Genomic DNA, 23,021 nt, shown 5'->3' on the forward strand with positions numbered 1-23,021 from the left:
TGTAGACCCATCAGCTTTGTGTTAAAAGAAGTAGTCACAGACAGGGGCTTGTGGGCTGATCTCATAAAGCAGCAAACAGGCAGCCTCTAACTTTTAATCACACTTCACACCAAAGAAAAGCCACGAGTCAGAGAGGAGAGCGTTTAATCAACACTGCACGGTAGATGAGACGCTCAGGTCATACACAGACAAGACAAGGGTTTGATGTGCGGAAAGTCGGCTGGTTCCAGTATTGAGGAGCATCCTCAGTGATGTCAACGCTGGGTGACCTGACGAGGCTCTAGGAACTGTGAGAAGCTGTGAAGGTAAGAAAAGGGTGACTTTTGTGTGTCTGTCAGTCCAACTATGAACACAGTTATGAAAGTGTGATGTAATGACAAAAAATAAGCAAACTTCCTTTGACTGACTACAGAATTTGAGGTGTCACACCATCAAGCAAAATAAAAAAACATGGCGTTGGCCTTACTTTAACAAACATCTCGCTATCTTAAAAGCTTTTTTTCAATAAATAATGCAATTAAAAGGAGAACTACAAGAAAAGACACATCAAGATACGCAGACTGAAGTGAAAATGCTTCATTTCGTTTGAAAGCAGTAACTGATGTGCAAAATTAAACGTAACTAAAACTCATTTCAGGTGTAACCTTTGGTTTACTGGCATTGCACGCATCAGATTTCCCAATCTCAGAACGAAAACAGTTTATTATATAAATCAGTACACAAATTAATTAAGCTGTCCAATATTGTGTTAATATAGTAAATGTTTGTAACCTTTTGCATTTCTTAGTATTGGAGAATTTTTAACCCTTTAGATAGTGTTGAATACAATAGTAATATTTCATATTATGTTATATTAAATAATTAATGCAAAATATAAAATGAAAATATAAGATTAGACTGGATTTGACTTGAAATCGCATTTGTAAATGTACTTTTTTTTTGGAAGCTTCAGTCTTTGAAAGCTTCAAAAATGAGTGATGGATCTTGTGCGGCTGGTAAATGTGGGTAATTCTGAAAGGGTGTGTGGTGTGGCATCTTGACGATTACATCTAAATGATTTCAAGGGAAGATTAAAAAAGACAATTGCTGCAAAACACATTAAAAGTCATAAAAGGCACCTCTGATGTAACAGCAGCTTGAATTATGTACCTTTCTATCTGGAAACAACGCTAAAAAAATTATATTGCTATTCCCATTCAAATTACAATGGGGTACACCAGTGCATTTTTATTACAAAATTTTAATTTGTAAATTATATTACCAGCATAACAATGCATGAACTCCACTAAAACGTGAAGATCATGTTCTCCAGCATGATTTGAGATCATCTTGTGCTTCAGTGAAAACATCTGACCATCCATACTAAGGAGTTTCTCTTGATCAAGGCCACAAATTTGAATAGAAATAATGCAGAATCTTACATATTTATTATTAATTTTATGTCAAAAAGACATTTTATGTCAATGTCAATTTTGAAATCCTAAAACTTTTATAGGTTTAAATTTGATTTTGAATCCCAGATTTTCAACGTGGTCTCAGATTTTTTGACCCCACAATATTGGCTGATACAAAAATAAATGTTATAACACTGGAATAAATTAACAGCACTGAACATCTGCAATGCAACAATACACTTTCAAGGAAAAAAAAAATATGGAAAATATTTTTTTACAGAAATACGTTATTTTCTATGTAGACATCTCATTTTATTTCAAAACAACCGAGGGGGAAAAAACATAAAAAAAAAAAAAACATAGTCCAGGAAACAAAGATGTACAAGAGAAGCAGGTGGTGGGGGCAAAAAGCAACAGATAGGTTGTCAAAAAGGAGAAGTTTACAAGTTTGTTACTGAAAAGCTCCATCTAAACTTAGCAACAGGTGCAGACCTGTGGCCTGAGGCCTCTGGGGGCCTTGAGACCATCAACTACAGTCATCGAAAGCTGTATTTGATGCCCATTAAACAAATGCTACTGGTGACAAAAATGACATTGGACATTTTGACCGTTATTTCACTGGAAAAACAATACAGTACAGAAAAACAGCAATCGGAAGAAGCAATATTAGACTTCAAAAGGCGCAGGTTTCAAAGTAAAAACGCGACGCTGTTGCTCACTCATTAGGCTCGTGCTTTCAAAGAAGTTCATGATCAACAAACACCGATTCGTTATGCCAAGCGATTGCTTATAAATTATATCAATGTTCACATTATAGTGTTTATATCAGACCCCTGCAAACTCACTGCATTACTAAAAGGCAAATTGTGTTTCTGCTGTTCCATAAATGCCACCTACTGTCAGAGAATGAAATTGCATTTTCATTCAATAGATAAATCAGACATAAGTTAGTGCATTCATTAAATCTCACTTAGGATAATAATAAGATAATCACATTTGTAAAGAATATGATAAACATACTTATATATAGACATTATAAATGTATACTTATATATAAATATAACTATAATAGCCTAATTTACAATTTGACATCTCTTTTCTTAGTTTAAAGGCTGAAATGTGATTTTTATCATTTGATAAAACGCTTTGTTTTTGTCAAACCCTACCTTATTTGAACTTGTATTAAGTACAACTTGTATTGCTCATATGGTAGTAATTTTATTCGTGCAGGTCTTAAAAAGGTCTTAAATTTGTGTTATGTAATGACAAAAAAAAAGAAAAAAGCAAACGTCCTTTGACTTACTACTGAATTTGAGGAGTCACACCATCAAGCAAAAAAAAAAAAAAAAAAAAACAATCAAAAAAAACATGGTGTTGACCTTACTTTAACAAACATCTTACTATCTTAAAACTTTTTTTGCATCAAAATAATGCATTTAAAAGGAGAACTATAAGATAAGACACATCAGATTTGCAGACATTCATAGTTCCAGGTTAAAGTACTTCACGTTGTTTGAAAGCAGTAGCTGATGTGCAAACTATAACTAAATTCAGATGTAACCTTTGGTTTAAAAACTGTAGATACCCAGGACATGCACCCCCCCACCCCCCACCCCCCAAACACACACACTATTTGCGGTATGTCACCATTGAATGGTCTGTGATAGGCAAGAGAGACATGCATGAAGTGTTTATGTATTGTATATATTGTTTATATATTGTATTTCAAGAGCTTTTCTAGGTTTCCTGACTAACTTCTGTTCAATGTATACTTGACACAGGAAGAGGGAAAGCATGTGAACAGCCACTTTTGACTTTCTCTTTGTGTATGCATCTGTGTGTATGTGGCACAGCGACAAAGCAGGCAGAGGGTATATTTAGATACACAGCGTGTGTCACCATCACCACACCTAAACTGTTAGCCTATCCTATGAGTGCATGTCCGCATTAGCAGGCTGGCAGACAACAAAAAAATCATCTCACAATTAGCAAGCAAAGCCTTTCACAAATTTACATTTCCCCAGAGGATGGTTTTCAAAATCTGTTAGACATTTAGCAACAAACAGATTTTGTCGAAACTGACTGCAAGATGCCAAGTTAGCAACTTATGTAAAATGCACGACAGTTTCACGTTCCAGTAACTGGCTGAAAATAAACAGGGTGGTATTACTGGCTATAAACAGATGTCTTGGATGTCATCAGTAGGTACAACTATAGTGATGAAACCAAACATGAAATATCGGAAACACAAGGTGAGAATTTAGACTGCAAATCGATGCTATGTCTTTACAAGGGAGCAGCAAAGCTGTCAATGTGGAGCGGCTCATTTGAGCGACTTTCAAAGTGCACTGCTAAAAACCCACCAGCCCTTCAACACATTAACACCTAAATGTCTTTTATTTTGACACATCACTAAGAAATGTTGACTGATAAAGAGAATTAGGTTAGTCTTGGAGTAGAACCGCATGTCAGTGTGGTTAGCGTACCACTGTGGCCCACACAATTATTTAAAAAAAAAAGCCTGTTTGCAAGCTAACAGTGGTTAAATTGGTGTTAGGTGCAAGAATTCCATTGGCCAGTGGGAAAAAGAGAATTTGCTGAAGGCTAAAATTGATTTTACATATCAAGGATCTACATCTATAAAATTATGTAGCATTCTGATGCATTATATAATATGTATAAACAACGTTTGGCTTTCAAAATCTAACCGACAATGATGACAATATAATATTTGCATACTGAAAAGTGATGGACGAACTTTCTATCTGTAGAGCACTGATGACGTATTTTTGCAGGCTAACCTCAGAAGTTAGCATCACCCTGGTCAGGGTTAGGGTTTAAAAAAAGTATTTTTCCATTAGTTTTCGTTCATCATGATAATCTTCACAAATCACACAACTTTTATGAATTTTGAAATACAATCAGCAGAATTAAAAATCTAAAGGTAAGCTATAAACGAACAACACTGTGGTCGCATTACTTCAACGTCATATCATTAAGCTTCTGACAACTCTTTAAGTCTTTATTTATCAAACATTTTCCCTGAAAGTTCAAGTTATAATAGTTTATAAAAGCGAACTAGTGAGTAGTTGAGTTTACCGCTTCGGCTGATGATGTTTAATATTCCTGAAAACCTCTATAGTCCCATTTAGCCACTTCTTAGCCTTTTTCAAGACATGTAAACAAGGGGGTATTACTGATGTCTTGATAAATAAAGACTTAAAGGGTTGTCAGAAACTTAATGTTGTAGAATAAAACGTGAAATCTTGAGCTTGTGTTGACCACAGACCTTATTTCAGACATTTAACCCAAAACCCATTCAAGAATTTAAGATGATGAAACTGGAAGCGCTAAATGCTAACTCGTTTCCAGGTTTTAAATCAATTTACAAAAATGTCATCCCTGGAGAACTCTATTTGAATACCAACTTTCCATTGATCTTTTCTTTCTTGCATTGGCATCTATTTAAAGATGTGCTCAGTTGTCCTGGACTTAGACTAACATCTAATTTCTAGTGCAAGCGAAAATGCAGGGGTGTTTACCAAGGTAAAACAAACAGTATTTAACTGATCATGTAATCCCAACATTTCTCCCTCGACCCTCCTCATGTAAAATAAATACACTTTATTGGGCTTGTATAACTTGATTTTGAGAGTGTACATGATTTTGAGCATATATTAATGCTATTCATTCTTTAATGTGTAAGATGACAATGCTGCTACGATTTTAGCCCTGATTTTCACTCGTTGACAGTTTAATGGAAATCGCAGATAAATGCGACAAAATCTGAGGCAATCGGTGCTTTCATATGCGAGTGACAATAACAACAGCAAGCTAAATATGCTCAATGCTAAAAATATGGACCTTTCTGCGACTCCGAGTCATGCAGTGTGAAATGTGTCTTGACTAGAAATTACATCTGTGATGACCTACAGCCAATGAGAGCTAAAATACAGGGCAAGGGAAGCACCGACAACTTGGATTGCAAGCTTCTTGCAGGCTACCATTTTTGACAGGAATAAATCCAGTCTTGCGCGAGAACTCCTGTCTCACTTGTGATCTTATTTCCTGTATCATTTCTCGCGTGTTTGGTTGTTTATAGACCCGTTAGAGTTGTCAGCGATTCCTCGTGTTGAAAGGTTGTGTAACGTGTGACCCCCTGACGCCGATCTGTTGTGTAATGGGCACAGAATTAATTGTGAATGTGATGACGAAGACAAAGCAGTTCTGGTTCTCCATCAAAATTTTAAACTTATAAGCACTATTCCTTTTTTTCCTTGAAGGACTGGTATTTCCTTCTGGTAGCCTAATACAAATCTAGCCTATCGCTTTCAAATCTGCAAATGACCTGCAAATCTGTTTTTACACTATAGTAAAGCTAAATTACTGTGCACAAATACACACGCTAATACTGGTCAGCGTAGCACCACATTGCAGGCTTGGTCTCATAGCTGTGGTATGAGCGAGCATCCACAATTCATATCCTCCACACCAAGACAATGCACTGCTTGCGCTGCGTTCAACAAACACGCAATGTTTCATTGGCTCGTGGCTTGGCCTAACAGTCTGTTTTTTTGTTTTGTTTTTTTTGCTCTGTGGTGAGCATACACGTACCTCGCTGTCACGCTCTGAAGCCCAGATTCCAAGCTCATAAAAAGGCAGAGCAGATGAAAGAAAGGGATGAACAGGATGTGGTTAGCCTACATGAAAACTCACACACTCTGTTAACTTGGAGAAAGGTTCTGAGGAGAGAAAAAAGAAACCACAGTGAGCGTGGGGTTAGCTGTACAAAACGCAAGGTGCACAAGACTAGAAGATCTGCGCATACTCTCATGCTACTGTTGAGATTTTGATAATATGCATTCTGTGGATCCAAAATTATTGAAACTGTTAAGGTATGAATTTGGCATTACATATAGCAGGGTTAATATGGTTAACTAAATATATAAACCATAAAAAAACTTGATGTAGGCTACTAAGATAACTAAAACTGAAACTAAAAATGAAATAAAAATAATAAAAAATGAATACAAGCTATATAGACATTTAAAAAAAAAAAAAAATCTAATAAAAATAGCAAACATTTACAAAATCGAAAATATAAAAAACTCATTCAAAATATTAATAAAAACTATAATAGTATCTCAATGATACTAAAATAACACTGACAGGCATATATCAAATTAAGTAGCATTTAATTTTAAATAAATATAGCACATAAAAGTTTTAAGTTAAACTTCTCACAAAAGGTTGTTAGGTTCTATGTTATTAAATAATCAATACACTAATTAAAGTTCACATTTTGGGGTTTCTGTTTTAAAAAAAATAAAATAAATGATAAAAAAAATAATACAAGTCAGAAATTTGTGCTTAATATATCCACAAATCATTTTGTTTGCGTATGACACTTGCTTTGATATTGAGTTATCTAATGCAGTGACATTCAGACATTTGTAAATGTGACTACAAGAAGTATTTAGAAAACTAAATAAACTAATTAAAAGACCCATATGATTGAGTGGAAGAAAATTATGTTTTATCTGACCTTTTGTCTGGAAAGGAAGCTAAAATTAACATTATCGGCATAGCGCCAATACAATGTGTTAATGACATCAGAGGGGAAGTAGGGCTAGGTCTTAGATCTAATGTACAGTTGTTAGCATGGCATTTGTTCTCACTATATCTCTCTGTCCTTCACAATAAATCATTCTTCCACTGGTAACCCACAAAATGACGGCTTATCAGACAGTGTGTGGGTTCTTGGAACCCTCAGTGGGAAGTCTCAGGTTCCGATCTTGTCTGAATCACCCCAGTGGTCACACTCATGTCCTGGATGCTGCACACGCCCCCAACACTTCATAGTCACTTCATAATCAGCCTGTTGGTATTAGCATTGCTCATGTGTTGAATGTGTTTGAACTGACAATGGTATTGCAATTGCTAATAGGCAGAGAGCTGAAACTGAAAGTCCTTGACATAGACTTTGATGTTTCTACAGGTATTAGTAATAATCTGCAACAATTGTTAATTTTAAATTAGCTAGTCAACTGACTAGCGCAACTGCAACAACAACAACAACAACAATCACCACAAGGGGATTTTTTTGTCTTATTACCTCATCTACAACCCTACTGACAAAAACATTACACAGTTTCAGCTGTGTGGCACCTGTAACCAAACTGGTCTCTAGCAGGTAAAGGTCAAGACGTTTAACAGAAATTGATTTGCTATGACACTCATAACCTATTGCAGATTGTATCAATGACTGTAATCTGACACATAAATGAACCAGTAAGACCACCTGCAAAGGAAATAACTCTGCTCTTTTGTCATAGGTAAAGCTCCTGGTGACAGCATGACTGAGAAGTGGGTCTAACATCTGACTAACTCCAGACACCACATACAGAAAGAGAGCAGGTGCATCTTGCGTGAAACCAATCAGAAAGTTCCTACCCGGTGAAAATGGAGTCTGCTTTCTCACAGATGAGGTGGGAACCTGATGAAGAGGCTGAAGAGACCTCCTTGAGAGGTCTGGGATTGCGTCGCAAACGGGAGTTCATCCCCGAGGAAAAGAAAGATGCGACTTACTGGGAGAAACGGCGCAAGAACAACGAAGCGGCGAAGCGCTCGCGAGAGAAGCGAAGGGTCAATGACTACGTATTGGAGACTCGTTTGGTTTCATTAAGCGAGGAAAATGCCCGTCTACGAGCTGAGCTGTTGACTCTAAAGCTTCGGTATGGTTTGCTCAACTCTGGAGCCCCCTTCTCTTCATCTCAAAGGGCTCTATCTCAGCTTCACTCTTTGGCCCCACAACCCCTGGTTTCTTGCCCAGACAAAGATCTCTACTGGGGTAGAAGGCAAGAGAGAGAGGCTTCCAATCTTTTGGGGAACCAACAAGCACCCGTCTGTCTGGGTACCCACCCTGGGTCGGCATTCCTTCCCACGCAGCCTATGGCCATGAGAAGAAATCAACCGTACTTCCTAGACTTCCCCACCCTCCATTCTCATACAGCCGCACCTTTACTCTTTTCACCACACCTCACCCCAGCAACAGCACCTTGGGCAGGACGGCCCCTGCTCCAGCCAGGGAGTCAGAGGATCTTGTCGGACGACGAGGGGGAGCAGCAAGTGCCGGCGGATTCCAGCACTGCCCTGCCCCATAAACTAAGACTGAAGTCGCAAAACTCACAGCGCAAAGACAATGGAACTAAATCTACATCTCCTATTCCTGCATACATTTCAGATTGAAATCAAACTGTCTAAAATGACTCAGCAGATATGAGTCATCCTTAATTACCACATTTGTGGTATTTAAACTTGGCTATTTTCCAGGAAGTTTGTTGTAAACCATTTGATATAAGAAATATTTCTTTGATCAAAAGGTCAGACATACAGATAAAGTTTCCGAAATTCATTTTGAAGAGTCAGTATTTCCAGTACTGAGGTGGAAAGAGGCCAACTTGAACTGGGATAATGACTCACGTTTTTTAGTACTTGAAATGTTCCACCTCTTTTTTACCTTTAGCATAGACAGGAAAGTAGAGATGAAAGAAGGAGAATAGGATCAGGACTTGACCCAGGTCAGACTCAAACCGGAGTCATTTTGAGCCTACAGCTTTGATGTCACGTTGGCATTTTCGCATTTGACAGATGCTTTAAGCGAGTTACGTTGCATTCAAAATATGAATTTTATCATTTTATGCATTCCATATTACAACAGAAATGTTGTAATGTTCATGTTGGGGTGGGGGTGGGGTTGGATCTCAAAGAGGTTGGATCTGATGCTGATAGCATCCATTTGCAATTTCTTTGGGAACATCGATATATGTTTCTGAGTGGCCTAAAGTATTTGGTTAACCACCAATCAGATGCATGTAAATTTTAGGGAAACCCACCACACCTCAAACAGTCTGAAAGGGGGAGCTAAGAGGATCTTTCTGGAATCCTTTAATTGTTCTGGTGAAGGCTGCATGTTTGTTTTGTTTTTTATTTCACTTTTCATTTTGTTGTGCCGCTGGCTGTGTCATGTGACATCTCAGTCATGAGACTTTTTTTGATATGGCTCCTGTTTTTGGAAAGGTGTTCATGCACAAACTATGGTCATCTGTGACATCCAAAACAGTTGCTTGCTTGCTACACAAAGTTGTCATCACACAGTATGTGGCCTGTAATTTTTGTCATCATACCTTTTAACATGTTTTGAGTTCTTGTTTTAGTTTAAACTGCATATGAACCAGTGCTACACATGAACATACAGTGCCTTTGCACAATATACCTGCTGTAAACTAGCCTTAATTCAATTTCATGTAATTTTTCAATACACAATACATTATGTATAATTTTGAAAGACTTGGAATTATAAAGCGCTGATCTTTGATGATGCCGTAACTCTTTTGTTTGATTTATAACGTATAATTTTAGACTAATGCATGATCATTGTTATCTTTTAGAGACAAATTCCTCAAACATAGACTGACTGACCAACAAAACCAACTTCCAAATCTCAGGCATTTTGTTTCTGTTGATGTTAAAACATGCACAGGGGCTGCTAAGAGCCTTTTTGATAGCCTTGCAACACATTTGAACTTGCTTATAAAATCTTATCAGTCTTCTTTTTTCTTTTCAGCCGCTTTATTCAAATGACATGCTAAGTTCCTGGTAAGCGCTTGAAGACCGATCTTCATTTTATAAAATAATTTACAAACTTTGTTTTGTCTATAATGTATTCTTTTTATTTTTTGGTACATTCTTGAATGACAAAATGGCTAATGCAGTTAGCATCGGCATGCTAACTGCATTAGCCATGTTAGCAACAACAGTGGCTGACAAACCATGGAAGGAGGATATCTAAAACCATGTGTCACTGACTGACCAGCTCATTTTCATTTAGAAATACAGTTTATGAATGTAAATCACTTTTGCTTATATGCTATTTTAGGTTTACAACTCAATAATGAAATATTGAATATAGAAAGACATACAGTCAAAATAATGATTAGTCTAGTTCAAAAATGGATTACCTTAAGTCTTCTCTTAAGGTGCATTCAGTCCATGTTGCAATTACCGTAATTACAAGATTTCAGCTTGTAAAGGGCATTCACATCCTTGTAGAGCTTGTGATTACAGCTTGTAAGAATGGGTCTGTTTGACTTGAAAAGGCACTGCACAGGGGTGCGTTTCCCAAAGCGAACTATGGTCGCAAGTTCCGTCGTTACCAATAGAGTTCAATGGGACTAACGACCATGGTTCACTAACGATGCTTTCGGGAAACTCACCCCAGATTGATCAGTGTATGACATCAAAGTACTGCGAGAGTGATTAAAGAGCAGACATAGTGTTGTGCTAATAGTTGAGCTACAGGAGCAGTACAGTTTTTTTTTTTTACACATTTTTACAAAGATTCATATTTTATACATTTTGTCATGTTGCATTAAGATGTAAGATCTTCAGAGTTTTTTTCATTTTTACAATAAAGTGCAAATGAAAATCTCGGCTTTTTGACTTCATTTATTTATTGTAAGCAACATAGCACAGTTCAGTCATGTTAAAGCACTGAACACAAAATAAATTATTATAATACACTTTGAGAATTACTTTTATCTTGATGCTTTTCCTTACGGCGGTGAGACAAGGTGTATGTGAGTTGTGCTGCTTGCTTCTGGTGACAGGCTGAAGGACTTCACAGGGGCTGCTGCGGTTAAAGAGTGTGAAAGGGGGGCTGCAAACAAAGTTTCAGTGGCGTGTAGGGGTGGGAAAGGTGGAGAGGGGGTTTCTCAGCACTAATGAGTCACCGTTAATGATCAGTCGCGTTGTCTACAGGATATACGCCGCAAACACACTGCACAAGGTGAGGAGAGCAAGCAGCAACAATCCGATTGTTACCACCAAAGCAAGCAAGTGATTCAGTGACTTGCATAACAAGCCTGACACAAAGTAATCTTGCATAACTATGGCATTTCTTCATGAACCAAAGTAGTTTTTAGCATTTTTGTTGTTTAAAACTGGATTTGCATACACTTCACTTTCACTTTACTGTTAAAAGTTCTTCATTTCCTTTTTTATGCTCTAACCACCTGAGAGATGAAGGGAGAGAAGTACAATGAAGAAATAGGAAGTTAAAAGTATATTGTCTTTTACATCTTTGAACCACATCCTCTAGAGCAAATTAATTCAGTTGCAAGAGTACAGGATCTAATTGTTTTCATGCATTTATCATTGTTGAAAATCTATTTTAGACAGCTCCTTGACCCAACAGTACCTCGTACAGATGAGGCTAGCATAAGCTACAAGCTAGCAGACTTGCTAATCCTAAAGGATTAGTTCACTTTCAAATACAATTTTCCTGATAATTTACTCACCCCCATGTCATCCAAGATGTCCATGTCCTTCTTTCTTCAGTCGAAAAGAAATTAAGGTTTTTGATGAAAACATTCCAGGATTATTCTCCTTATAGTGGACTTCAATGGCCTCCAAACGGTTGAAGGTCAAAATGACAGTTTCAGTGCAGCTTCAAAGGGCTTTAAACGATACCAGACGAGGAATAAGGGTCTCATCTAGGGAAACGATCGGTCATTTTCAAAAAAAAATGTAAAAGTATATGCTTTATATAAACAAATGATCGCCTTCCAAGTGCTTCCTCCAAAACCGCACTTTCGTATTCTTCAAAAAGCTTACACTTAATGTCCTACGCCTTCCCTATTCTACTTACGGAACGAACGTGGCGCCAGTTCCTTTTTTTCCGTAAGTAGAATAGGGAAGGCATAGGAAGTACAGCGTACAGTTTTTTAAGATGCACTGAAACTGTAATTTTGACCTTCAACCGTTTGGAGGCCATTGAAGTCCACAATAAGGAGAATAATCCTGGAATGTTTTCATCAAAAACCTTAATTTCTTTTTGACTGAAGAAAGAAAGACATGAACATCTTGGATGACCTGGGGATGAGTAATTATCAGGAAAATTTTATTTGAAAGTGAACTAATCATTAACAAATTACGTGGCACAGCTTTATAATTTTGGATTCTGACTAGTCAATCCCAGCATTCTGCGGTCAAATATTTTTGTATAATAACTGCTATATTTGTCAATGGCGACCAGTTTCCTAAATAACAATGCTGCTGTCAATTGACAATTGTCTCTTGTAGCACTCAACAGTCTTTCTTCTCATATATTAAAACAATTCATCTTAAATCCATATTTCAGTGTTTAGACCTACTCTGTCACCTCTTTTCTGCCATTCACCAAAAGATATAAAAAGAGTGTCATTTATATATTTTATCCACAAGCTGATTTATATAAACTTAGCCTACCAATGCTAGCTCTAACAGAAGATAAGATTGCTTAAAGAAATATACACTGTATTCTTAAACATCTTTCCTTAATGACAGCCATGATTCATCAATCACACATTTTTCTTTCAGTTTGAGTCACTGCCCGCCATAAGCACACTCTTTGTGCAATTACATCATACAGTAGGTTAGCAAAAGAACAAATGTATTGCATGAATATGAATATCAGATACAACTACTAGACATTTTGTAGGCATAATAATGGATCAGTCCTTCCATAACAAATCAATCAGTTGCAAAGTACAGATGTGTAGTACACCTAATAAACACACAGAATAATAGCTGCACAGAGACCTGCATTATCTTTTTTTGTACAATGTGCTAATCTCCATAATGGGTAAATGCATATTAATATTGCATAGACAGATCTTGCATCTTTGGTGTGAAAGTGAAACATGACACTTCTCTTTTTTCATTTTATTTATAGACTGTTAAGTACAAAATTCCTGGCCACACACAACTAAATCTACAACATCATTAAGACATCAGATCACTCTTATTTTGTGTTATGATTACATTTATTTACTTTAGATAGGCCTATACTATATAAATAAGAGGGTTGTTGTGTGAGAATCACAACCAGTGTGATATTGCCTAAATTTATGTCACTAATTTAGAGACAATATCATTTATTTAATCCAGTGGTTCTCCACTATGTTCCTGGAGCCCCCTAAAGGCAGGAACACACCAAGCCGACGCTGACGAACTAGTGGAGATGAAAGCAGACTGTGGGGTTGGCTCACGTCGGCAGCGCCTGGGTCCAAAGTTGCCCTGACACACCAAACCAACACTCGACAGCCGACGGCCAAGTAGCACGTCAGTTCTGCGCCTGCGTAAGATTAAATGCCTTTCCGTACCAGCAGGTGGCAGTAGCTGAACAGCCAATCAGAATGATCAGATGGCCCGACGAGCTCCGACGCCAATTCAACATGTCGAATCGGCTGAAAAAAGCAGACGAGGACCAACTTAAAGGCAGGAACACACCAAGCCGACGGTCGGCCGTCGGGCAGTTTTTCTTCGTCGGCCGACTAAGTTTTCTCAGTGTGTTCTGCACCGTCGGCTGAAGTTGGTCCTCGTCGGCCTTTTTTTGGCCGATTCGAAATGTTGAATCGGCGCTGGAGCTCGTCGGGCCATCTGATCATTCTGATTGGCTGTTCAGCTACTGCCGCCTGCTGTTTCGGAAAGGCATTTCATATCACGCAGGCGCAGAACTGACGTGCTGCTTGGCCGTCGGCTGTTTAGCTTTGGCTTGGTGTGTCAGGGCAACTTTGGACACAGACGCTGCCGACGTGAGCCAACCCCGCAGTCTGCTTTCGTCGCCACTAGTTCGTCGGCGTCAGCTTGGTGTGTTCTGGCCTTAAGCCGACGGTGCGGAACACACTGAAGGCAAAACACACAAAGCTGACGCAGACGAACTAGTGGCTACGAAAGCAGACTGCGGGGTTGGCTCACGTCGGCAGCGTCTGTATCCAAAGTTGCCCTGACACACCAAGCCAAAGCTAAACAGCCGACGGCTAAGTAGCACGTCAGTTCTGCGCCTGCGTGAGATGAAATGCCTTTCTATCTGAACAGCCAATCAGAATGATCAGATGGCCAAAAAAAGCAGACGAGGACCAACTGCAGCCGACGGTGCGGAACACACTGAGAAAACTTAGTCGGCCGATGAAGAAAAACTGTCTGACGGCCGACCGTCGGCTTGGTGTGTAACTGCACTGCAAATATTGCATGTCTACTTTGTCTGACACACCAATTTCAGGTTTTTGAGGGGCCGCTTACAGGATACCGTTTTCAACACAAAAAAACGGACAACTTTATGCGTTTTTTGCCGTTCATTAACATGACAACAGCATTTTGGAGGCCTAAAAACGCAAATGTTTGAAAACGGATTTCAAAGTGCAAGTTTTTGAAAAAGGTACTGTTATCATTTCTGTGTAAACTACATAAACGCAAACCTGTGGAAAAGGTGATGGCATGCACATGCATATAACGTGTTTAGTCGCATGTGCGTTTGGCGCGAGTGCTCTGTAAAAGAATGCGTATGTGCGCAGGCGTGTAGTCTTTATGAAATAAACAGTTATGGAAATGTAGAAATTAAAATTAAAACTCCAGTCACCTTGTGAAGATCCAGAAAAAAGTCCGTTGGCACCTCAGTGACTACTTCACTCAGAGAAGCTGTCAAACTCAGCTGTCAATCATGACGTAAAACGTCCGTTTCTATAGCATCAAATAACTAACTAAAACCAAACTTTTTTAAAGAACGAACACTTGAACTAACACCAGCGTGATAAAAAACTGCCTAAAACAACAGAAACAGTTTTTTGTAAAAAAAAATATTTGAAGCGTAATTAAATTGTTTGTCTAACGTCCCATTAGAATACATGGAGAGGGCGGGGTTTATGACCTATACTGCATCCCGCCAGCTGGGGACGATCGAGACGCTTTGGTTTCACTTTTCAGGACTCGCGTGGCAAGCTTGAGATGAACATGCATCTTTTTGACAATATTGTCATAGACAAAATAAATAAATAAATAAATAATTTTTTGGTACATCGTTTAAATTGTGTAAACGAACCTTGAGTCAAGTGTGTTTAAGAAGACATGCAAATTGTGTAGTACTCGGGGGGCTCCAGGAACATAAAATTTTACTTGTTTTGAATGTTTATATATATATATATATATATATATATATATATATATATATATATATATATATATATATATAATCATTATTTGCCTTCATGCCTGTGCTTTTTGAGTCCTGCAGTAAACAACTTTGTTTTGTGTGGTTTTGTTTTAGAAAGCAGATGGTACAGTAGAAAAAAATAATTGACATTTTCTTGTGCAGACATGCTTGAGATGACTATACCAGATGCTTATGGCCAACAATTGCTCACTTGTCATGTCATTTTATTCCAAGTTTGTAGGACCGAATTGAAGTATGCTGACAAGGCTGTCCTTATTGAAAGTTTTTAGGCAAAAATAGTCACACTTTTTAGAGAATCAGGGCTGGTGGTTTGTAAGTTGGTTGTTAACCTGAAGACAATTACACGGCTATTCCCCTCTGATTTATTGTGCTGGTTTTAAAAATGAAAGCATCAAACATTAGTTTAGCATGTCAGTTTTATCAAAAATTGCTGTGAAAAGTTTATTTTGAACTTCCTCTTCACATCTGAGAAAATGTAAAAAAAAAAAAAAAAAAAAAAAAAAAAATTTGAGAACCTTTATCTGTCTTTTGAGATATTTTCATTAGACTACATAAATTAGAAAAAGAAAAAAAAAAGATTCATTTATAACCTTGCTTATGATATAGACAAAGAATCAGAAAAAGAAGTAATTCCAACACAGGTACTTAGATACATGCTTTTATAAACAGCATATTTGTCAGTAGTACAATATAAGAACAATATTCTTAACATATTTAAGAATAAAACTATCTAGAACATAAAAATGTTGTGGATCCCCTTTTTTTTCATTAAATAAAACTGTAAAATGACTTTTTTTCTTTTTACAAAAATATCAAAAAGCTTTGTTTAATTATCGTTTGATTTACAGTAGTTGATGACAAATGATGGCAGTTTGCAATGTACATACAATGCTGCTTAAAATAAGACATCAAGGGAGCATTTGATCTGCTCAAACAGAGCTGATAATCTAATGAATTTAAACTTTGTGTTAAATAGAGATTGACCAATAGAAGGCAGTAAGGTTGAGCCTGATACCCTGTGTTCTTTAAACATATATGTCATATTTTAACATTAGGGGGCAGCAGAACAGCTTTGTAAAGTGCCTTCCTGTTTCATTTTAAGCGGCAGCACTTGAGCAGGGAAAATTTAGTGTCCAACGCCTCATTTATAAACAGACAATATAAGCAAAAGAACTCCATAACAAATCAAAGGATCAGTGACTTGTGCACAAAAAGCTATCTTTGTATTCGGTTTCCTGCTTTGTACTTGTATACTCATGCAAATGAACATGAAACAATTCATGAGGAGACATTCCCTTTTACACACTTTACATAGAAGAGGCATAAAGACATAAGGTATATGGTCACCAGTAATAAAATGCTCAGATTTTTTTTTTTTTTTTAAAGCAGTAACCTTTTAAGAGTTTTCACACATCATCTTTGATTAATTTAAGAACATGTTATATTGAATAAAAGTATTTCACATTAATTTAACATTAATTAAAACAGGGCACCAAAATGTACACACAAAACAGCCATATATACAATAAGATACAAAATGTCTTCAACCCAATGTAAATACTGGGGCTATTGGTGTTTAGCTGATAAATATGTAATGCTTTATAAAGACAATGTGCTTTTGATGTTGTTACTACAGTACCTTTGTATGTGTGTGTGCGTTTACTTTATGCAGGCATGACTCAGAAGTAGGTGGCAGTGTAATATAGGAGCACTCATTATCAGGCCTCATTATCCAGAGCAAATAAAATCAACTTTTTAAGTAAGATATAATTAAAGTTTTAATTCTTTAAACAGTCTTCTAGCAACCCAGTGGTTAACAGGTTCAGATTTGAAGCTAATCCAACAACAAATCCTTGTTTAATTGGCAGTGTGAAATGTATGCCCATGCCTACAAACCATTGGGCACTTAATTTGAATTGCTTAGGCAAAATGCAATAATGTACCTTTATTAACTTTTGAGGGAATTGGCAATTTCTTGGCAAGCAGAAAGCACCCATTTAATAATTATAACTATAACTAAATTAAAAATGACTAAATCCCACAATGACCTCCAAAATATTAACAGTATACTTGAAATTTCTTTTTATTCCATAGGAAATTACAGGGTAATATTTTTTTAATAGTCATTATGCATCACTACAAGCTTGGCCTTCTCACATGAGAAAGTTCAAATGGGTACCTAATGCCAGCCAGCCCTGCAGATGTAGATGTGTAAAATGTCCCAAGACACCAAAAGTAAGGTTAAATTATAAATAACTGCTGATGGAATGTACCTCTCAGTAACTACATTACTCCCTCTGTGTCTTAAAATCTGGACCTATAGCTATATGCAGGACTGGTATTCAAAATAACAATATAGTGTGCTTTACCCCTTTAAACTGTGAGTCCATTTTATATCATCTTCATGTTAAACTTTCGTGCTCCTCCTTGACCCCCGCTGGCAGCAGGTCCATCTACCTTTCTGAATGAATACTCTACTGAGAAATTGTTCTTGTGTTGTCCTCGTCCTCGGCTCCACACAAACAAGAGAATGAAACAGAAAAGCACGACACCCAAAAACATAATACAACCCATTGCTGTGGACACCAGGATGGTCTTGAGGTCCAATGTGAACTTCAGGAAGACACGTGTGTCGTTTAAGTTAGTGTCATTAAGATCACCCACGTAGTAGGTGCGATTCGCTGCCAAAGCACCATCCAGTGGCAATCCACTGACTGTGAGGGTGGCAAAGTAGGTATCGTTGCCACCAGCATTGCTTGCTATGCAGATGTAAGTGCCGCTGTCTGTTACTTGGGCATAACGGATCTCCAACGTACCTTCAGGCAGGACAATGACTCTCCCAGTACTCTTGGTGGTGATACGTCGGCGTTGAGGTGAAATCCAAAAGATGACCGGAGTTGGGTCTCCTTCCGCTCTACATATAAACGACACTACCTGGCCTTCACGTGCCGTCAGTTGTTGCAGCTTGCGGTTACGAATTTTGGGCCTCTGACAGGTGAAGTGGTCAAAGAGCGCAGAGTCCGAAAAGGTACTAAGTGCTTTTCCTCGCACTTCCAAGGGTGTGGCGCAAACGGGCGACTTTCCGTTGAAGTTGAGGGTCTTACGGCGCTGCAGGATCCACAGTAGGCGGCAGTCACAGGACAAAGGGTTGCCATCTACACGCAGTGTCTCCAGCGTATTGACCGAGTGGAAGGATCCCTCCTCCAAGGTCACCAACCCATTGTTTGACAAGTTGAGCAGTCGTATCTGTTGCAGGCCTCCAAGACCATAGGGCTGCACTGATATCAGGTTGGTACCAACTAGGTGCAGTTCTTTCAAACGGACAAGGTCCCGTAAGGCCCAGGACTCGAGAACCGAGATGGGGTTGTAAGACAAATTGAGGCTAGCCAAGTGAATTAGGTTGCGAAGAGCACCCGTAGGCACGGTGGAAATGTTGGTGTTGGTAATCGAGAGCCAAGAAAGGTTGAGGCCTTGGAAGCTGTGCGGAGAAATATACTCAAGGAAGGGCCAATGGTCAATCTCAAGTCCCCGCAGTCCACCTAGTTTGCGGAAGTTCTGCTCTTCCAATGAAGCGATACTGAGGTAGCGTAATCGAAGAGTCACCAAGCCTCGAAGGTAGGAAAGAGACTGTCCAGTTATAGAAGTCAGATTGCACCTCTCGATGGTTAGCTCCCGGAGTCCCACCAATCCCAGGAAAGCCTTGTTTGAAATGTACACCAGGTCATTATCACCAACTTCCAAGTTGCGGAGGTTCCTCAAATCCTGGAAGGTGAAGTCTAATAAGATGACCAGTTTATTCCCACTTAGGTCCAGGGTGGTGAGGTTGCTGAGACGAGAAAAGGCACCCATGGGCACGAGTTTAAGCTGGTTGGCTCGAAGACGCAACACTCTAAGATTAAGCAAGCTGGAGAAGGCGTTAGGCTCCAATACACTGATGAGATTCTCACTCAAGTCTAGCTCCTCAAGTCTCGAGAGAGTCGACAATTCATTGTATTCCACCCAGCGCAAACTGTTGCAGCTCAGATCCAGCAGCCGTGTGTCAGCCGGGATGCCTGCAGGAATAGATCCCAGGCGCTTGTTCTGGCACATCACAGCTCTCTGATACGAGATACAGTCACAGCGCTGTGGGCAGCTCTGACCATGTGTTATGGATGCAGCGATTAGGAGCACAAGCAGCCCCGGTAAGCTCAGGCATGGACAACCCGCCATGCCCCTTCCCTACCTTACAGGGGCTGAATCACTGCACCTCACACCTAGAGACAAGAACACAAAAAACAGGTATTCATTAATCATGACTTTTGCAACTCTCAGCTATAATCACTTCTACAGCACCATAAAATAAGCCAATCCATTACTCACCAACATTTATGTTTGAGCATGTATAACTATTTCTAAAGTTGTCCGTAAACGTAGACCGAAGTGGTGCTAGATGCAACACATTTTCAGACCAGTACAGATAAACAATTTTGCAGTCAAGTTAGTGTCTTTACAAGCAGTAAAACTGCCATTTTAATGAATTTAAACTCTTAATTAAATGAATAAGGCTTACTTTGCATACAGGGGTAACTGGGGTATTTCTGCTTTTCTATAAGCACCATCTACTGTCAGGGAGTGAATTTGCATTTTCATTCACCCCATCTAACATTGTGTTCACATATAACAACAAGTTGGATGATGATGTTGTTCCATTTTTATAGATTTGGCTGAGAACAGGCCTTTATACTGTAATATTATGTGGCAGTTTAAACTGAAACATCAAGTGGTTAAGTTTAAATGCAATATGAAACAGAAACTTGCAACACATTTTCAGTGAAAATCATTATGGTAAAAAAGAAAAAAAGTATGTCATCTTTAGTATGTCATGAGCACTTTACACATGAACTTTCAGAAATCCCAGATGGCTTAATCCCCTCTTTAACATCTTTTTTATCTTTATAAGCCAAGAAATAAATGTACTGTATCAAGCTTTTAGCTAGGCATGGCTTCAGAGTCACTATGATTATCCCCAATTTCTGTTAGTTAGCATTTCAATAAAAAGACTAAAAAAAAGGATAAATATTTTAATGTTAACTTGATCCTTATAAATGTACAATCGAAGACATCCCAGTCAGTGCATTTTCATTTAAATTTAGAACATTTTAGGCCCATTTAGAACATTTTAGGCCCATACTAGTGCTAAAGCTTAACATAATGAGACTCACCTTGGGTTCAGAAGTTTATTAATCCCCTCTCTGAGCACCAGGTTATTGAACATTTGACAGTGACATTTCAAGATGTACCCCAGTACAAATCTTCTTCTCCCTCCCCCATCATCTCTGGTAACTCAAACACATGACCAGCCCCTGGTTCAAACCCATATCAGTTGACACTAAGAAGGTGTCCAATCAGTAGACAACTGCTTCAAACAATCAGCAGTGACGTGAGTGAGGTGAATAGAAAACTGCACCTGACTATGACTCAGGTGTCATGGGTCATGATGTCAGAAAATCATGAATACTAATATTATAGTCAATGATTAATACCCTGCCACTTTTCTTTCCACCCCCAATATCTCTCCCCCTCATGAGATGTCAACAAAGCATATTTCAACAGCTTATTAAATTTAATTGTCTTCAGGAAAGTGCTCCCATATGAATTTACGTGCCACACTGATGTGCAATAACTCCAGATTGCTGGAATAGAGGTACCCTAACTATATCATTGCATAGTTAGAGATACATTAAAAAAATATTGCCCCCTAAAAAGGATCTTTTACACCAAAATGTACATTGTCAACATTTATTCACCCTCATGTCATTCCAAACCTGTATGACTTTTATTTTCTTTTAACGGACACAAAAGATATTTTGAAAAAAGATTCTTGTCCATACAATCAATATTAATAGAGCCCAAAACCAGCATTGGACCCCATTAGACTTTCATTATGTGGACCCCCAAAAAAATTTAAAATATCTTTCCAGTGTTCCACTGAAGTCATGAGAGTGAGTAAAAATGAATCTGTAATGATTTTGAAATAGATTTTAGTTCCAATTTTAGGTTCATCTGCAATGGAATTTAAATGGATCTGGCCTTGACCCGAAAGTTGTCAGGAGTAAATGAGAGACACGGCTACCTCTTTGCTCTGTTGTTCACCTCAGCAAGGTAGAATGTCACCTGAGAATTACCTAACAGCTGGCAGTCGATACGTGAAGGGCAAATCAAGCAATTAGTGTTTTTTTCCCATAACAGCTGTTGAGAGGTAGCCTGGTAATACCAGACTCTGCTACTTCACTTTGCTTCGTAGACAGAGTCTGGAATGGCATAATAGAGAAGTGTTTTCTCTCTCGCTAGGGGACGCTTGTCTGAAGTTTAAAATCATTGGTTACCCGTAAGCCAATCAGATACGTTTAGTTATGACGTATGTTATCCGCCTGTACAGCCGCATCGAAGCACAGACATCATGCATCGAACTCAAATCTATGATTGAACTTCCACTGTAAACCTGTTGTAAACACATGATGATGTGAGCGAAATACCGGAGTGAACATGGCTGTAAACGACTTTTGCAGATTATGCGAAGTTAATGCATCCCGAAGTTTGCATCCCGTGTCTCGTTTCCCATTTCCGCGGTCGTTTCGGTTTTCGATTTCTCTAACCTACAATGTAAAACTCGGCGCTTAGCATCTACGTCACGGCTCTCAGCCCGCCCTCTGTTCGTTGATTGGCCCGGCTGTTTCCAGACCGGTGGCAAACACAAAGCTCTGACGCTGTATCAGACTGAGTACAGAAGCGAAATGAAATTGAGCGGAAGTAGGAAGTCTGACGTAGTCAGGCTAGTTGAGAGGCTGGTTATACATAAAATATCAACAAAAGAGAACATCAATGTTCTCAAAATATATCAAGAAAAGGAAAAACACTGCTGCAAAATCTACAATAGATGCCAAAAAGTGCATTTACATTTGACTTTTTACAGTGCATTTTAATCACACTTACAAATCTCTAAATTGCATTAAAAGCTATCAAATCAATTGGTCTGAAGGTGGTTTTTAGTGTGTAGTTAATCACATTAATCATGTTCTGTTCACATTTGACAACCACAAATATGTTTTGTCATTTAAAGTAAATTTAAAGTAAACTGAAGTACATTTTTTGGGGGGAGTGCTTTGGTTGAGAAGTATGTTATATTTCTTTAAAATAAATCCCAGTGTTATTGTTAACTAAAAAAAAAAAGATATATATATATATATATATAAAAATATTTTTCATATATTCAAATAAAGCTGAAAAAATATAAATATTAGACAAGAAACAAACTTAAATGAACATTTAAAATGTTGCCTTGCCAACCAAGCGGATCTCTCCCGCCATTGACTGCCATAGTATTTTTCCTACTATGGTAGTCAATGGGGGGACGAGATCCTGCTTGGTTACAAACATTCTTCCAAATAATTTTCTTTGTGTTCAGCAGAACAAAGAAATTTATACAGGTTTGGAACAACTTGAGGGGGAGTAAATTATGACAGAATTTTCATTTTTGGGTGAACTGAGTGTCACCACTACTTTAAGATAAGTATACTTTTTGGGTACTTTTATTGCAA

The 23,021-nt window shown here is 38.2% G+C and overlaps 2 protein-coding genes and 1 long non-coding RNA gene across 10 annotated transcripts in view; 1 reads left to right on the forward strand and 2 right to left on the reverse strand.

The window, feature by feature from the left end:
* Window positions 1-127: 127 nt before the first annotated feature.
* Window positions 128-15,103, reverse strand: LOC125263793. 2 transcript variants are annotated; one of them, XR_007183899.1, is made up of 3 exons: window positions 14,854-15,103; window positions 6,009-6,136; window positions 128-297 (listed from the first exon to the last, which is right to left on the reverse strand). It is a non-coding gene; the product is annotated as an uncharacterized LOC125263793 (long non-coding RNA). The 2 variants fall into 2 exon arrangements; XR_007183898.1 differs by lacking the exon at window positions 14,854-15,103 and adding an exon at window positions 10,415-10,543.
* nfil3-4 (nuclear factor, interleukin 3 regulated, member 4) lies at window positions 176-10,425 on the forward strand. Of its 2 annotated transcripts, none has more exons than XM_048183013.1 (2): window positions 176-305; window positions 7,730-10,425. In XM_048183013.1, exon 2 carries the CDS (start codon window positions 7,857-7,859, stop codon window positions 8,640-8,642), a length of 786 nt encoding a protein of 261 aa, XP_048038970.1. In that variant the 5' UTR covers window positions 176-305; window positions 7,730-7,856; the 3' UTR covers window positions 8,643-10,425. The 2 variants fall into 2 exon arrangements, with proteins under 2 accessions (XP_048038970.1, XP_048038971.1); XM_048183014.1 differs by lacking the exon at window positions 176-305 and adding an exon at window positions 7,434-7,587.
* Window positions 15,104-16,089: 986 nt separating the features above from the next.
* The window catches only part of lingo3a (leucine rich repeat and Ig domain containing 3a), a 39,928-nt gene continuing 32,996 nt past the window's right edge, over window positions 16,090-23,021 (reverse strand). For 5 of the 6 annotated variants that reach the window (XM_048183019.1, XM_048183017.1, XM_048183018.1 and 2 more), the window contains one exon: window positions 16,090-19,697. In XM_048183019.1, coding sequence (XP_048038976.1) covers window positions 17,836-19,653 — 1,818 coding nt within the window. In that variant the 5' untranslated portion in view covers window positions 19,654-19,697 and the 3' untranslated portion in view covers window positions 16,090-17,835. Of the gene's footprint in view, window positions 19,698-20,645; window positions 21,712-23,021 lie in introns of those variants that run through there. The other variant, XM_048183020.1, reaches the window with a different exon arrangement.

The sequence above is a fragment of the Megalobrama amblycephala genome, linkage group LG2 (genome assembly GCF_018812025.1).
Source record: "Megalobrama amblycephala isolate DHTTF-2021 linkage group LG2, ASM1881202v1, whole genome shotgun sequence".
NCBI lineage: Eukaryota > Metazoa > Chordata > Actinopteri > Cypriniformes > Xenocyprididae > Megalobrama > Megalobrama amblycephala.